At 39.1% G+C, this 18,509-nt stretch overlaps 1 protein-coding gene across 1 annotated transcript in view; it reads right to left on the bottom strand.

Annotated features, from left to right (window-relative positions):
• FBXL7 (F-box and leucine rich repeat protein 7) overlaps positions 1-18,509 on the bottom strand; it is a 194,234-nt gene that overhangs the window by 136,925 nt on the left and 38,800 nt on the right. The window contains exon 2 of the mRNA XM_050892234.1: positions 8,905-8,994. Coding sequence (XP_050748191.1) covers positions 8,905-8,994 — 90 coding nt within the window. The remainder of the gene's footprint in view (positions 1-8,904; positions 8,995-18,509) is intronic.

Raw genomic sequence — 18,509 nt, 5'->3', positions numbered from 1 at the left:
AGCCTAGTCTACTGTAACTGCCTAAACCAATGATGATCCATCAGTCAGAATTAGCAAGAACATAAGAATTACCATTATCCATTCTTGCACTGCCATTTTCGTCAGCCAATCTCAGTACATACTTCTCAAGGGAAATCTGAGGAATGCTGGCAGAAAAAAGGAGACGCCAAACTTCAGTAACTTGAGAAAAACACAGTAGCAGGCACTGTGGTACAATAGCCAGAAGAGAAGAACAGAATGAGTCAGCCACTCTAAGTGGATATTTCTCAAGCATACTGCTAGTTTTGGCACTGTTGGCAGTATCAGTCTTAAAAATTATACAGTCATTTGACAAGCTGACATAAAAAGATAAGATACAGGAAAATAAGGCAGGATATTTTGTGCAATAAATTTAAACTACAGCATCTTAACAGGGATTGTCAAGTTAAAGGCAAAAACTTGCTGTTCCAATTTTATTTCATTATTTCGATCAAGTACTAGCATTAATCTGGAGGAACTGCTAGTGTCAGTTCATAAATTCTGGAAAAGGGATAAGCCTAACATTTAAATATGCATTATCAGGTTGTATATATTCTTCAGGCAGTCTTAGGAGACAGTTTAGCGTTCAAGAAAGATGGTTTTTAGACTAGCAAATGTTGAGCAGTCAGATTCTTCAAGATGACTCATCACTTTTCAAAGAAGGAAACTACTGCAAATAGCTAGCATAGGCAATAACAGACAAAGAACAGTTTAGTGTCAGAACCTCCCTGTGATAACAGTATTTAAGTAGTTTGGTACAGCATTTTACAGAAAGAATTACATTTGGGATCTTGGATTCCTTAAAATCAGATTTACAGGTAATTGAATAAACCGTAATCACTCCTACCAAGCATCAGACCTTACTTTGGAAAAGCTGATGCCAGGTTTTTCAATTGGGATCATTTCTCTTTAACTGTACTGTAAGTGCATTTGCTCTGGTAGGTCTCACATTTCAGGCAGCAGATCAAGTAAGACTGCAGTTTTATGTACCTTTCCAATTTGTTCCTAGTATTGTTTGGGCAAGTTTTAAACATTTGGCTATAGCATTTCAGTACAAATTAGCCAGAATAACGTAAGGTTTCAATTTGCAGCTTTAACCTTGCCAATGTCCCAACTACTTTTGCCTTGTATTTGAACTCTGATTTAAATGCTGATTGCAATGGTATTGTTATAATTAGCAGAAAAGCTTTGCAGGAACACTGCCTATTAGATAGCAAAAGCATAACAAGATGTGGTTAAACACAAAAAATAGTGCCTAAGAACAACCTCTATACTACTTTGTACCTCCGCATACTGCTCGAGGTGATTATATTTGCGTATGCATTCAGATATGTTGGTTAAAGGAATTTAAATAGTGAGCTCTGTTTATTCTGCCAAAGTGTTTATAGTTTTGGATTTATTAACTGTCACGCCTCCCACCCCCCTCTTATTCTTCCCCAATTTTTTGGCTTCAAATGATTCTGTTTTGGCACATTCAGTAATGCAACATTTCACTTTTCTAGAAAACTCCACTGCTAGAACAGTAACACAAAACCCTAGGAAACTTACCTGGTCTCCAGTTTCACTACCAACTCAAAACAGCCACAGTTCACTCAAAGCCAACTGAATCTCAGCCCAGTTCCAAGTAAGCAGGGGCAAATTCAGGCATTCATATCAAATTCAGACATGGTTTGGTGCACAGAAAGTCTGCTTGGGCAGTACTTCAACAATAGAACGAAGAGCCCAAATTCCCAGTAAGAGACGCTGCAAAGACACGAGGACAGAGAGAAACAGGAAGAGAACTGCCATCAAAAGAATCAGGAATTATTCATATGCTTACATGGATCCAGAAGGAACATATATAGGTTTTCATTTCTGATACTAGCTTAGTAAGTTTCTAATGTTAAGGAGAAAATGAAAGGAAAAATATTAAAGAACTGAGGTGGGAAAAGATTTCTTAACAGGTATCAGACATCGGAAGGGATCAAAAGAGCTCTTTCTACCAAAAGGATTGTCAAGAAAAACTGTGTGGAAAACAGCGTCTCTTTTCAGCAACAGTCTTTTGTCACAACACTTAATCAGCTCAATGTCCTGAGAGAACACACGAACCGCTCAAAAGCTTCAATGGAACTCCAATATATTAAACATAGCTACCTACCTTATTACGTGAACCATAATACACAGAAGGGTTGCCTATTTGCAAACTGGTTCTCTGAGATTTTTATCTCCCTCTGAAATAAAATCAGGATTGCACTCACCCGAATCTCAGTCTGATCAGATTCTCCATCAGGAACCATTTTAAATACCAAAAGCATTCAGTAGCAAAGGACCCATTCCATCTTTCCAAATTTTTCGTAGTGTCCATCGTTGTGCACAACGCAAGGACCCTCCTCTTAAATTCACTGAATAAATTGAGAATTACTCGGAGATTCAAAAGACACCCAGCCTTTTGAAAGAACATGATTATGAAGCCAAGAGAAATTAACAGAATGACATCCTCCCTGAAAATATCCTATAATGTGTACTTTGTTCCCTCACTTGTAAGGTGAAATGAAAGGCACACAACCCAAATAAATCTTTCTGTGTTCAAGAAAAGTCACTTAATTTATTCCCATGTAGAGCAGTGATAAATGTTTTCTAATATAGAGCTAACATTTTTCTGGAAAAGAAAATTTTCTATATAGAGAGCCAAGATGTCACTAATTTTTTGTACCTCTGAGTATGAAATCCAGGGACAAAAGTTTCTATCATTCTTAGACATAGAAAATAAGAGTGCAAAACAACTGCTTCGAGACATTTCACATATTGATAAAGCTCAAGCTGTCTTTCCACAGTTCATAAAAAATGTTTCAGAAGTAGCTGCTTGTTCCATTATTCACTGTAGTCTTCTAAAATGATTTTAATATCTTAAGTGTCAAAGTAAGAATGGTATGGCTGAACACTCTCTATTCCTACTTTCCTCAATTAGATATTAATTACACATTAAATCACTTGCAATTTGTAGAATAAAGCAATGCAGTAGTAGTAGTCAAATTCCAGTGGTTTTGAAAGTCACTTGAAAGTTATTTTCTTAAGAAATTATTAGAAGAGTACAGCAAATGCATGAAGGACTTTTGCTATTATTACATGAATCAAGGCTAACTTCTCTTAGAAAAGCTTATCCAACTATGCTTTTTGCATGTAATACTGGATATAAATCCCGTTTCAGCTACTTAAGTAGCTGGTATTTCTATAATTAAAGAAAACTTGAGTGAATACCTGTACTTCTATATTCAGAATAGTAGAAGTCCTACTGAGAGTTCCTAACTTCATGAAACTTGCCACCAGCTGTAACTCTTAGCTCCAGGTTTTCTGGGGTTTTGTTGGTTTTGGGGGGGGTTTTGGGGGGGGGGGGGGTGGTTTTTGGGGAGTTGGGGAGGGTGTTGTTTGGGTTTTCTCTGGGTTTTGGTGGGTTTATTTGGTTTTGGTTGTTTCTGTTTTGTTGTGTTGGCCTGGTTTTGGTTTTTGTTTGGTGTTTTGTGGTTTGGGTTTTTTGTTGTTGTTTGGGTTTTTTGGTTGCGGGGGTTTTTTTGTTTGGTTTTTTTCTCAAGGACTTCAGCAGAATGAAAACCAGTACTGAGAGAAGGCTAGTTTCTCATTCACAGCCATCCTTTTCTCTGGAACTTATCACATGCCAGGGGAAGATGACGGACAGCAGAAATTCCATAGCATAGACCAGCACTCACTAATATACCATCCACTTCAAGAAGCTTCAGTGGCAGGGACTCACCATAAAAGGATGCCAAGGACCACAACAACACAGCCTGATCAACCTTAGCCAAGTATCATCTTGCACAGGGTATAAAGTAACACTCTTACATGAGTAATTAAAACCTTACATATTTGCAAAATGCTACATTTTCACACAGTTACGCCCAAACATGATTTAATGGAGGGAATGGTTCCTAATGAACGTAATTATTCCAGCCAGGCTATAGGGCCTGCTTCTCCCAGAATCATAGAATCATTTAAGTTGGAAAAGACCCTTAAGATTGAGTCCAACCATTAACCTAACACTACCAAGTCCATCAGAACCACTAAAAAGCCCGAATAAAACAGAAAGGAGGGTACAACTATGAGAATGGGGGACTTTTCTAGTACACACCTAAACTTCAGAAGAAATACCTCTTCTGTTGAGATGCATACAAACAGGTACTGCCAGAACAAATCTATGTTTAGTGTGGAGATCAAATGCATTGCAGTGCTAATGGGTGAAAAGCTGTGTTCTCTTAATTTGTCCGTTTTCCAAACATGGTCTTTTTAAAGTATCTTTAAGGTACATGAACATCATATGAGGAAGCCAGACTCTAGAATTCTCAGAGTACTGCAGAAGGAAAAACAAACAGACAAAAAAGTTAAATACTTTTTGAAGTTCCCTAAAAGTCAACATTACTAAAAGTAGATATAATTTTAACTTCTGCAGAATACAGCAGCTGACTTCACTGTATTTCCACAAAATTCAAAATATAAACATTTAACAGAAGATATTCAGAGGTATTTCAGCACTGAGCCCCTCTGCTAAAACAGTGTTTTGCTTCAGGCCTAATCCTTCAATTTGATTTTATAGAAACTGAGAAATAAATTAGAACTCATACATGGAGCTCATACACGAGCTCTTAGTTTAAAGCTGCCTCTGGATTACCGCTTAACAGCCATATACATGAAGTACAAACAGTATTGATTTTTTTATTTGAAAAACAGTCAAGTTAATATGAAGCATCCAGCCTGGACGTAACATTCCACGCTCTGCAGGTAAGTGTTAGAAGAAAACTCCCTGATCAAGGTAAGCCCATACAAAAACATTCAGTCTAATCTTCTAAATCAAGCTTTAGACAATAATATTCCAGCTGAGACTGTGTCTAGCAAATTGCATTTAAATGGCCCACAAAAATCCATTTAGTCTTTCACTTGCCAGAAGAGCAATGGGGGGTAGCAAAAACTCATGCATTCTCAAGTTTCTAACTGTAATTGATTGATGGGGTAAAGAATTGCAGACAATGTCTGAGACTGGAAAAGAAGTAAAAGCAGTGTCTATTCAAAGCTAAAGAAAATTGTATCCTCAGAAGAGGAGACAGTGTGGAGGCATCAGTGTGCATGCACACCCGCAGTCTACCATGCTTCCTTCTGAGCCAAGCTGTACCCACACAGTCCCTACAGCATACTCCGATTTACAGAGAGGACCAGACATCTATTTTTTGCCACATGCCCTTCACTGAAATACAGAAAGTGAAAGCCACAATGAGAGTGACTGGACTTCAGTTCCTGCACCAGCACAGCCTCACCTTTGCATCCTTCAAGTGCATCACTGGTATCTCAAGTGTGAATTTAGGAAGTTGCGTGGACTGCCAGCTACTGTCTGCATTCCTCTACACAACAGAAACAGGGTAGTAGTTACCTCTCCAATGCATCACTGAGTGAAGCTGGTTTGGCTAAGGATACTAACACATACTGTCTGTTCTTCACTGGCAGAGGATGTGCAGTTCATCCAGGCACATTTAATAGCATGACAAGCATTTTGTCTCTTTGAAACATAAAATCTCCTTCCACAACTCTACAGATGCTCATAATCCACAATGTGAGGGAGGGTACCATATTTTGGCCATAACTGCATCTCCCATTCCCATCAAGAGATTTAACTGAAGTTGCTTTAACAGCATATCTAGGACTGGAACACCACATAAGCCATTTCAAGCAGCTTGTTACCCATTTCTTGTACCCATCCTATAGAAAAACATCACAGTACTGAAACCTGACAAATATAATTATTGCAGTAGACAAGACAAAGAGTGTGGTTCGTTTGATTGTTCAAACTGATGGCAAGATAACACCTGCTGTCAGATACTTCCTGGGATGGTTTGCTCTTTCAAGCAAGAGTCCTGCTTGACACCTTTCTGTAGTCCTTGTGAATCCATATCTGCCTTAGTACTTTACATGATTGCTTCTCTGCTGTAGAGCACCACAGAGCTTGTATGAATCAGTTCCACAGATTTTCTTTCTAGTTGTTTCAAGGCATTTCATTGATTCAACTTCAACAAGTGTTGTGTCAACTGTCTTACAGAAACAGAAGAGAAGACATGCTGTGCAGAACTGGAAAGAATTAGGTCTGTTTGCAAAGCTGGAAAGCAGGAGCCATGAAAGGCCTTCAGCCTCAAACACAAATTCTACGCTCTTCACAGAGCTGGGCACTCAGGAATTCAGCTGTTAACAGAAATTCAAGCGATGCAAAGAAGGTATCTGCTACTTGTTCAATTAAGATCATTTCACATGCCAATGAAGGTGAAGAAGAGTTCACCTGCAATGTTTCACAGTCCTTCCCACTCCGTACCTAGGACGCATACATCTCACCACACGCAACACGTGGCTCATTCATAGGACAGCATACAGTGCTATGAATTTACAATACGGGGCTAAAGCAAAGGGCAGAATTGGAGCATCCTGTCCCTGTGATAAACCAGTCCCATGGTGAAGAGCAAGATACATTTACCAACCTCTGGGGTGGGCAGGTACTACTGTATCATGGCAAGCAAATACTAGAGCATGGAGTGCTATAAAGGTAAATTTAACTAACAGTTATAAAATGTTATGTAAACACCCCAATGAAAAGACATAACTGCCACTGCTTGTACAGCATCTAACACAGTCAGGCTCCTGTTCTTAGCTGGTCCCTAGACACTACTATATAACTGAACAGTATAAAAGCATTCAGTCTTGTAAGCACAGAACTCTACTTGTCTTGCAGAAGGTATGAGTCTTTCTGTTCAGCTGAATCCTCCTACAGCATAAGTGTACTGTACATGGGGAAAATAGGCAGCATTAGTAAAAAATCCAGACACACACTGGTTGATAAATGTGCCTTCCAGTAACAGCACTGGTTTCAACAGTCCCTTTTTTCCCCAACACCACTTCCACATCTCTGCTCTCGCATGCCTTCATGGAACTCTTATGCTCCCTGGTTATGACGTTCAAAATATCTGCCAGATTATATAGCAATCCCCATTAAGGCAATTTATATTAAACAGATCCACATTAGTAACTCTTCAGTAGAAAAACTTGGTAGGAAAGTAGTAGTAGCACAGGCTGAGGAAGAGACTACTTCTGCTGTTGGTCAAAGAAAGTGTTTGTCAAATCACACTCTTCTAGGGCACAGAAAAACTAGGCTCACATCTCAAATTGCCTTCAGGTATAGAATACACAACTCCACTGCTCTGGACTCTTTTTGAATCTGCACGAGAACTCATAAAAACATATCATTACTGCAGCATCTGCTGGCCTGCATTTAAGCCTCCCTCACTAATGAATTAATCAGCTGCAAACCAGTGGTGAAGATTTCAGGATCAACATTGGTATTCACTAGCTCTACAATGGGCGAGATTAAGAACATAAATCTTAGAGATTAGTAAAGGATTATTTTGCATTATCTGATTTGAAAATAAGGGAAAAAAAAAACATGCTTTACTGACTGAAGTAAAACAGAAATTTAAAGCAATTGTTAAGTACTGACTTCAGAGTTTCCACTAATCCTTTGTGGTTTGTTTGTTCGTTTTTTTCCTGGCTGTCACGTAGAGAAGTTAAAATGCTTTTATACATTTCCTAAATTTATTTCATGTCTTGACAATTCACCTCCTTCAGGTACCTCAACACTTTTGCATCTAAGGCTTAGAGAAACATGAAGTCTACTATTCAGCTTAACTTTATTAACCATTTATTCAGTTATTGTTACATTTATTGCCTGAACTAAAAAGCAAAGATTCTAAACCGGTATCTCTCATGATTCACAGGTGCCAGATCTTCATCCTTGATATGGGATTATGCATGCCTAACAATAAACTCTTGTGATTTATATGGTCATTTATTACTTACATGAACTGCTTTTACTGTACAGATTCTACAGTCATAGTCAGACTTGCCAAACTAGAGCTATTCAAAGTCTATCATTTCTTTTAACCATAAGAAATAAAGCCACACTGAGAGCAATCAGAGCTTGTAGCTTAATTTGTAATAACAGAAGTGTAAGAAATCAGAATTATTATTTGATAATTACCAAGTACCACCAACTTATTATGACAGAGTTGAGCAGAAATGCTGGTTAGGGCACATAAATTTATCATTTTAAAAAAATCCTTTCAGCTTACATCATTAAACTACATATAGATCTAATGATTTCCTCTCAGCCTTCGAAGACACTTGTAAAAACTAGGGCCAATTACTTTCATTTAACACAGCACACCTACTCACATATAAGAAGGCAGCAGGGAAGGATCAGCATTTCTCTGTTCATAGGCTAGTTAGTACAACATTGTATTAATACTGACACATAAGACATCTCCTTCCTCTAGACATTAAAAATCTAGTCCTGGATGATCACATACTCCAGTAACTGTAGGTGAGGTGTGTCAATTTAATTAAATCCTTGTCAGCTCTTCTTGTCCATAGCTACACTTTCGAAAACTTGGCACAAACAACTCACATTTTCATGGTGTTCATAGTATGAAAATAAGGGGCTGAGATTTAACCTAGAACGTATGCAAAAAACTTCCATTAAGTATATTCTTCAAAAGTAAGTTCAAAATCAGATCGCATCAAATCTTGAGTATAAAAGCCTTTGCTGAAAAAGTAACATGCAAAATTACTCAAAACCCTCTACGTTTTTGTTCTGCAGAAGTATCTTAAATCCTTTGTCACAAGCTTAAATCAGAAACTACAGCAGGTAGTAGTGGAAGCTGTATACAGGAAGAACAACTGTTCCTTAATTTCTAGTACACTGATGGTACTGTACACAGAAGGAACGAGGAGGAGGGGTTTCTTTTCTGAAAATTGCTAGGATTATGTTGGAGGGCCTGACCTTGGTAATGAGTACCAGCTGCCTACCTTCACTGGTAGCTGCATTCTTCTGGGCTTTGGTGGGTGTGTGATCTGTACTTGAACTCACGTCGGATGAGATGCTTGAGCTGCCTTTGCCTGCAAAGGGAGAAAGAGGTGGAGATGGTGGGAGGGAGAGAGAACAAACATGAGTATCAACAGTGAAATAGAAAGACCTTCCATATCAGAACCTGGAACAATTCCAGGAAGCTTTAAACTAAGTTTAAAGCAGCTGATGTTCATTTTGTAGACACTGGGGTAGGAGTTAACTGCATTATAACTTATAGCATGTGCATCTTTACGTGTACAAAGGCTGCAAACAGCCTCCTGTGTCACAGGGGCTCTCATTACATATTTGCTAAGCTCCATTGTAAACAAAAAGTTTGTGATTAACAACATTAGGAGAACTTTCATGATCAGTTTTCTCATTCAAATACCTCTAACACAGATCAGGACAAATGGACACTGACCCTCATCAGCATGAAGGCTTAAATTCAATATGTGTTAAATGAGTTTAGATTTCTGTTTTATGTGCTCACATCATGTATTCAAGTCACTTGGTCACATGAAAATGAAAGCAAGGTATCTGCTGTTTCCTCCTACACCGTGCTCGCTGCTTGATGTAATACACCATTTTTAAACTAACTTCTACAGTTGCTGTTCTTCACCTTTCATTTTTTAACTGTAAAACAGAACCAATGGATATTTCTTCTTTTATTTTCTTTAAGACTTTTTCCTGCATTTCCTACATCAGTGCCCTCAGACCTATATGTGGGATGTCAAACCAGGCACAAGTTACCAACAGAAGAAATCCAAAGAAAAAATTAAGTGAGACAGATACCACAGAAGAGCAGAGGGGTCTAAAACAAATTTGTCTTTTTGGTTACCTGTGAGGATCTAAGAATGAGTCACTTCTGTTTCCCTTTGCTCACTCCACTCAACCTCATTAACTACTAACAGGGAATACATTCTGCTCCGCAGCAGGAACCAGACCAACCACCCAATCAGCAATACGTGAGATAATTCTAGAGAGAGGAAAGGTAATGAGTACTGTTACATTTTAAGAAGTATCTATCCCCACAAACACTGCATCAGTGAAGCCTTTAAGAGCTATTTTAGTTTTTGGACCAAAATTAGGCTGTATGCAGAAAGCTAGCTGACACCATGTTTCTGTCACTTGAGTAAACCTATAATCATAGGAATGTTAGCAAGAGACTTTTCTGATCTGTTATTTCAATCAAGCATTCCTTGGGGTTCTGGGTTACAGTATGCCTGGTTTTCATAACATTTAGATGTAAGGAGGAGGTCTGCTTTTTAAAGGTGCCACAACAGAACAAGGATTTAAGTTTTAATGGGAAACGACTGGAGAATGTGCAAACGTAGGTTGCTTCACAACCAAGGTACTGCCACTTAATCCGTCAGCCAGCCCTAGAGAATCATTCTCCACATAAAGTTGCTTAAGTTAACATGCTCAGATTTGAGAGATGATTGTGGAGTGAAAGGATATTAAAAAGGCCAGAAGGAAGTAAAAAATAAATGGCTAAGGCTAGTAGTTGGGTGAAGAGGAAAAAAAAAATTATATTTTTCAGTGATTCACTAACTGCTTCTTACATTCCTTTAAGAAGTTAAGCAAACCCAAGAAGCAGTACCTCTAGAATATCACTTCAATTGCTTTCAAGCTGTGACATGAGTTGGAGTAATGGACTGTGGTCTTTACAGAATGACTGCCCCAAAATAGCTCTCCAGCTAAGGCAACTAGGGTTGTGGTAGAAGGCAGATGAGAAAAAGAGAAGGATAAATGTAAAATGCTCTTTCCCAGGTAGAAGCCAGAGAACATGAAACACCTGCAATAGCTGATAATCAAATCATTGACGACAAGAAAGGTATTTAGATGGTATTGCCGCTACCAGCAACTCCTCATGTACCAAGCACTGCAACTGCAGAGGCACAAAACAAGCTTCCAAGGAGTATCAGCACTCCTTAACAGATTAATAGAAAGAAAAAAAAACAACCAAAACAAAAAAAGACCAACTGAAAAAATTTATTCCTCAAAGCAAATAAACAGGATTTCCTCTAAAAAAAAAATCTTTTTGGGGGAAAAGGAAGTCAGTGATACAAAACAACAGCAGAGTTGCTAGCTGGTCATCTGTGGCATAGGTTATTTTCACAAAGTGAATGCTTCCTGCAGCTACATACCTCCCCCATTAACATCAATGTTTCTGTTTACACCACATACAAGCAAGCCTCCAGGAGCACAACAGAAATATTTTACCCACTGTAACATATTATTTACAATGGCACACTTCTGTAGAAACTGTGAAATGCCAGATATAAGTCTAGATATTTACCATTTAAATCTACTTGAACTTTAAAACATTAACTCCTTGTGAGAAGTTAAAACTAGAAATTAAGAAAAAAGAACCCATAGTGGTTACTGCTTTTGTTGGATACCAGTTCTTCCTGCAATTATACTTTTAATATTTTATGATACTGTTAGAGTTTTCTCTTACTGCATACAGCCCCGAAACAAGACTTCTTCCTCACTGTCTACTAAAACTCTCCATTCAGGTGGGGGAGAAGCAGGAGCTAGATACTTTCTAGTAAATTTTCAATGTGTTTTAAATAAACTAGCAGACACTACACCTGTTCTTTTAGTGCAAAACAAAGCCATTCACTTTAATATGCTAGATTTGGCTACTGCAGACTCATGTACACGTGCAAGAGCTAACACGTAAGAGTATTTAAGTATCCTCCAAACAACTTGGGTTTGATAATGGGAGAGAGTGCACCCTTGGCAAGTTCCCACATGATACAAAACATGGAGAAATAGTTGATACATCAAGAGGTTGCTGCCATTCAGAGGGACCTCATCAGGCTGAGAAAAATGGGCTGACAAGAACCTCAGGAAGTTAGTTCAACAGAAGGAAATGCCAAGTCCTGCATCTGGGAAGGAATAACCCCATGCACCAATGCATGCTGAGGACTGACCAGCTGGAAAGCATCTTGACAGAGAAAGACCTGGCAATCCAGGAGGACACCAAGTTGAACACGAGCCAGCAATGGGCTCTTGTGGCAAAGAAGGCCAACAGCACCATGGGCTGCATTAGGAGGAACGTAGCCAGCAGGTTGAGGGAGGTGATCCTTCCTCACCTCTGCTCAGCACTGGTGAGACATCTGGAGTGCTGGGTCTGGTTCTGGGCTCCCCAGTACAGGATAGGCAGGGACATACTGAAGAGATTCCAGAGAAGGGCCATGAAGATGAAGGCACTGGAGCATCTCTCCTAAAAGGAAATGCCAAGAGAGCTGGAACTGTTCACTGTGGAGAAGAGAAGGCTCAGGGGGATTTTACCAATGTATATAAATACCTGAAAGAAGGGTGTGAAGAAGAGGGAGCCAGGCTCTTTTCAGTGGTGCCCAGTGACAGGACAAGAGGCAATGGGCACAAATCAAAATATAAGAAATTACATTTAAACATAAGATTTACCTATTTATTAATTTTACTGTGATGATGGTCAAACACTGGAACAGGTTGCACAGAGAGGCTGTGGAGTCTCCATCCTTAGAGATACTCAAAACCCAAATGGACATGGCCATGAGCAGCCTGCTTTAGTTGACCCTGCTTTGAGCACTGGTTGAACCAGATGATCCAGAGGTCCCTTCCCACTTCAACAATTCTGTAATTTTATAATTCAGGTGCCTCTGAGGACAGCGTTTTGTAGACCAGTAAGCTGTGTTAATCATCCCATGATTTCAGCGCTTCTACGAAAAATTCATTATACAAATGCCTTTCCAAGTGACTACACCAGTTTTTACCACACCTTCATTTTGTACCTTTAATAGTAGCAACTTAATAGTAAAATACTAGATCTTACTACGCAACTCACTACAAACTTCTATATCCAACAAATATATACCCAAAATAGCTGCAAAAATAGCTCCCAAAGATGTTGCCTTTTTTTCCTTACACAGCTTATCTTAATCAAACTCTTTAACAAAGATCTGCAGGCAGCTGCACTAGTAATGAATAAAAGCAAGAGTAGTAGCCACCTTCTATAATCCTTAACACACACTAAGTTAAACACCCAAAACTAAACAGACATGAAAGAAAGTAAGCCTATCATCCAGGGTTCATTCTCTGAAAAGCACATCAAGAAGGGTCTCTAACAGTCGGGAACTTTTCAATAGAAATGTTTTAAGCAGAAGTTCTGCGTTAGAGGAGACACCATCTAGTCCTCAAGTCAGAAAGCACCTGACTCAATAGAGAAGCCTTTTGCCAAGCCATATTTGATGCCCACATAACACTTTCAGGAAGCGTGTTGCAAGGCAAAGGAAAGAGGCGAATTATGATGTAGTACAGGGGACTGGTGCTGCCAAACATTCAGCAAGTAGCATGAATTCCCAGGTCTCACGCTCACCTGAGCTCATCTGAGGCAGGGTTCTTCCACAGTGCTTTTCTCAGGGCATTATCTGCCTAATACACCATCTAAATTCAAAGACTGCTGATTTCCCTAATGCCAGAGGAAAACTTAAGGTGTAGCATAGCACTGGTCTTCAGAGATCAGTTCACCTCTTCAATTTAAAAAGTGCACTGAGAAAGTTATAGCAAGTAAATATAACCTGACAGGGGTTCTAACGCAATGACAACTAGGAGGACCAAACAGAGGGCAATATTGCAAAGACTACAGAAGTAATGACTCTATTTGATCCTCTGCTTAAACAAATTAAAGGCCTGCCAAATGCTTCCCTAGCATGCCTTGCTATTGTCTAGATTTTCCTTCATACGTTCAATAGTTTTTTATTTCAAAGCAGAAGTTGCAATTCAAAAGAAAGCAAACTGCACTATGGTAGTAGGCAGACATGGTAGAAGAAAGCAAATTTTCCTACAATACAACATAATTCACACCAGGAGCGAAGGTAGCATGGACTTCACCGTACCTGCAAAGAAGCACACAGCTACACAGTTGCAATTCAAATCATGCCTCTGACCTGCTTCTGAAGAAGCAAGAGTATAGATATTTTTTCCATCTGCTAGTGCCAAAGTCTTACAATAGTCATAGAAACAAGATTCCAGCCATCTAATGTAGTATGCTATTTCCTACACATTTTATTTTTATCCTGCTGGAAAGAAAACTAGAATAAGGTAAACATATAACAGATACTTCCCCTAAACATTGTCTCTGTCTCCAGCTCTTTGTAGCCCAAGGAATGTTTTTAGTCATATATGTCTTTGTATTCAATAGCCCTATAGCCCTACTAAATCTACCTGGTCTCTTTTTGAGTCGTGACTATTAAAATAATGTGTTCCATTTTCTTTTTATCACAGATGGCTATACTGACTAAAACATTAGGTTGGTTTGCTTTATAAAAGTGCTTGCATCTTCAGTTTTGCTATCAGAACAGAATAAATACCTATATTAATAAAACAGGTGCTATGGACTATCCAATGAAACACTACTAGAAGGTTGTGCATGGAACTGGGTAGTCTTACTCCATATTTCAATATTGCTGCACAAAAGCAATAGCTTTTCCCTGCTGCTTGTATAGCTAGTTATCATCTTTTTTTCAAAAGCATACTTATTAGAGCTCCAAACACCTCTATCAATGTATTTCAGGCTGTCAAAAACTTGCAGGACAGAAGACTAAATACACACAAGGCATCTTAGCCAAATGGAAGCATTTGATAAACACTGGAAAGGAAACAGCATAAACCAGTGAAAAGCAAACTTTGGATTCTGCCAGTCACACTCACTGCTGAAAAGTGTCAAAGACATCACAAGTCAGTCAGGACAGAAGCAATGCAATTTAAACTTACCCAGGAAAGTACAGTCTATAACTGTCCAAGACTGAAAAATCATTTTGAGAAGCACATATGCAAAGCCTGTCCTATTACAGTGTTTCTGACTGTATGACTGCCACCTCTTCTGTTGCATTTTGTTATTTTCCTCATTGTTACTGCACATCCAGCAAGCTTAAACAGAGGCTGCTCAAATTATGTGATGCAAGTCGTAAGATACACAAGGCTCATTGACCTATGTGATGTCCTGACACCATGAAGGTGTGTCCTGGTAGTGAGTCCCTTTCGCTCTGCTCTGGAATAGCTTTACTAGGTTTTTTTGCAGCACATTTGCTCTTGTATTCTGACACATGGGCATTTTTGTGCTGTATTTTACATGCCCTTCTAAGATCTCATACAAACACGCTGACTTCTTATATGCCACCCTGGAACGTAACAGCAGTATTACTCTTGACATCAAGTTTTAATCTAATGACATCTGCCTTCAGCAGGCAGTGACAGTTACCTCAGGAGTTAAATGGACAGTAGGGCTAAATCCACTCTTTGCCATGCTGAAGTGAAACATTAGACAAAATGCCAAAACAGAAAAACAAAACATAATAATTCAGAAAAAAAGAGCAAAAAGCAGTAAAGTCCAGAAAAATAAGAGCCATTAATCTTTTTAATTGTCCAAAAGCATTATATTGCAATGACTTTGATGTAAAGAAGTCTGAAAAATTTGTTTACTTAAGCCATCAATTCTTATACAAATGACATTAGTCAAATTCAACTTCTCAGCATGAAAGGGCATATGCATATGGCTTTTCTACCAGATGATCATTACTTTCTCTTTTATATCTTCAGACAAGATTTTTTAAATTAAATATATGCCAACTACATCAAGAAGAGATCCAGAAAAAACCCAATCCAAACCTCAAAGCATCAGAGATCATGCAAGAGGAAAGAAAAATCTCTTTTCCTTCTCCTGTTTCCATGACACATTATGGTGGTCCAAGTCTCCAAAACCTCAAATATATCTCTTTACAATCTGTGCCTCCAGAGACCGCAGACTCCTAGTATGTTTTTAAGTATCCCCATGGAAATCAGCAGCCTGCTGTGATACTTAGGCTTTGAAGATACACGGCATCCTTTAAAGATGCAATATATCAATTTATTTATCCAAAGTAAAAGCAAAGTTGGACTACACACTTTGGACAATCTTTCTCCTTGACTTTACATTTCTACCAATGGAAATTATGTCATAAAACTGGTTTCCATTTATTAATTCTCAACTGCTAAGCAAACTACCACTGATTTAACATTGAAGTTACCTACCTACAAGTGTTGTCACTCATTGAACCACTTTCAGAATGGGTTATACATTAATTTACAAATCCACGTTGTCCTTCTGCCTTAGAATCTTAGGAGGAGGGTTCTCAAGTGGTTTTGTTCTGTTTTGTTTTCTTTTGCCCCCAAATCAAATTAAAACATGTGCCAACGTAACACACACGGGCTCCAAATTTCATTCCACCCAACATTTGTCAGGATATGATAAAACAAACAATAATCTGCACAAACTCCAACCCCAAGGAAAGGAAATAAGCTGAATGTTTCACAGGAAGCGTACTGAAGAGTTTGCAGATATGTGGTAGCACTGGCACTTTGGGACAGTATTTCTTAAAACTCTTAGGAGTACAATCTCTACAAGCATTTTTACATTATTTTTTATTTTTAAATCATAACTGCAGCCTCCAGGATCACTTAATTTGGCTGTGAAATTTGGTGTAACTTAGCTATGAAATAGTATACTTAGTTCTGCAGCATTTCTGTAAGTTTTAAGCTAAATTTCAACTCAGGCCACATCAGCCAATTTGGCCTCTGTTGTTGTTCTTCCAGTCACTGCCTTCCTCACCTTTTCAAGTCTCACAGCATGCTACAAAATCTCCTGCAAACTCTAACAGAACATAACTAGTATACTAAAATATCTCTTGTAGAGAGTCAGCCACCTTACTCATTTTTAATATCTTTTAGGAATTTGTACCAGGTGCAGGTGCCCAGGTGCTGGCAGGGGGGCTGCAGGGGTGGGGCCTGTGAGGAGCAGCCTGGGCTGCCCCATGCCAGACACAGCCGGTTCCAGCCGGCTCCAGCCGCCCCACCACAGGGCGCAGCTGAGCCCCTCAGCCACAGGCAGGTGGCTCAGAGTAGCAAAGCCTTGAGAGACAGCCTCTTAGTACCGCCTTTTCTAATCAGTGTTACAACGAGATTCAACAAGCCACCTGCAAGGTGAAGCTGTAATATGGAGGGCAATAAGGATTGGTTTAATTCTGAGGTAAATATGACTGAAGTTCTGCAGCTAGTAAGACATAATGCTTAAAAAAATTTATATAAAAATGCACGTGTGGGATTGAATTTTTCAGAACTGTTGAGCAGAATGATGTTTATTGCTAGCAAGGCAAGCCTGTTCAGAAAGGCTGGATTAAAAATGTAAAGCTTAAGTAAGATTGTTCGTATAAACACAGATTCTACTTGCTGTGCCGTGCTGGAAGCCTACTGGGTTTGTATTTGTGACATCCTTAACTCACATCTTGGTGCCAAATAACTCACTTTGATTTCAGAACGGCTAAAGACTTTATTTAATGAAGTCTTCAAGTGGACTCATTTAATCTAATGATTAAAAAGGGGCAGGGCACATATTTCAGTTTTCTCAAGTAACCTGTCTCTCTTGTACCTTTGCCCCCCCCCCCGCATCTAACAGTTGATGATATTGATCCCTTTTCCAGAGAATTTCAACACTCACTGATGAGGCTTGTTAACCAAGAACGGCTAAATGGGACTAAACTCACCATCATTTTTGAAGATAGTACATCTCTACTTATAAAAGCATTTCACAGTACAGAGTGATGAACAGCACACACCACTGCCGAGTTTATAAAGAAGTAATAATGTGTCATAAACTACTCTGATACAAGGCCTCTCTTTGAAGCCTACTAAGCAGCCTGCATGCCAGAAGGTAATGCTAATTTGCAGCAAAACTTTGCACCCACTCCAAGTGTTAAGCTCTACATTTCAAACCCTGGTAAAAGCCCATGAACAATTTAGTCTAGGAGGTAAATACTATTTAAGTAATGCTTCCTGAGAAGGAAAGAATGCAAGTACGTTTCTTACTTGAACTCAAAGTGAGAAAACAAGATGAGAAGTCTGTAACGTCCTCTTTTTATTACTTAACAGGATTAGCATGTCTTGTGACTGAGTCTTAAAATACTACCTTTCACTGAAATGGCTTATCCTGTACTCCTGTCCTGGTTTTGGCTGGGATAGAGTTAACTCTCTTCTTAGTAGCTGGTACAGTGCTGTATTTTGGATTTAGTGTGAGAATAATGTTGATAACACTCTGATGTTCTAGTTGTTGCTAAGTAGTGCTTATCTTAAGCCAAGGACTTTTCAGTTTCCCATGCTCTGCCAGCAAGCAGGTGTGCAAGAAGCTGGGAGGGAGCAGAGCTGGGGCAGCTGACCTGAACTAGCCAAAGGGATATTCCATACCATATGACATCATGCCCAGTAAATAAACTGGGGGAGTTGGCCGGGAGAGGCAGATCGCGGCTCGGGAACTAATTGGTCATCGGTCAGCGGGTGGTGAGCAATTGCATTGTGCATCACTGGTTTTTTTCTTCCCCCCACCCCTTCCTTTTTTTGTTGTATTCCTTTTCATTACTATTATTATTTCATTATTACTTTTGTTAGTATTATCTTTTACTTTAGTTATTAAACTGTTCTTATCTCAACCCACAAGTTTTACTTTTTTTCCTTTCCTTTCCTCCTCCTCACCCCACTGGGAGGGGGG

Source organism: Gymnogyps californianus, chromosome 2 (genome assembly GCF_018139145.2).
Source record: "Gymnogyps californianus isolate 813 chromosome 2, ASM1813914v2, whole genome shotgun sequence".
Taxonomy (NCBI): Eukaryota; Metazoa; Chordata; class Aves; order Accipitriformes; family Cathartidae; genus Gymnogyps; species Gymnogyps californianus.
The sequence above is the reverse complement of the archived record's forward strand: the minus strand, read 5'-3'. Positions and strand labels throughout refer to the sequence as shown.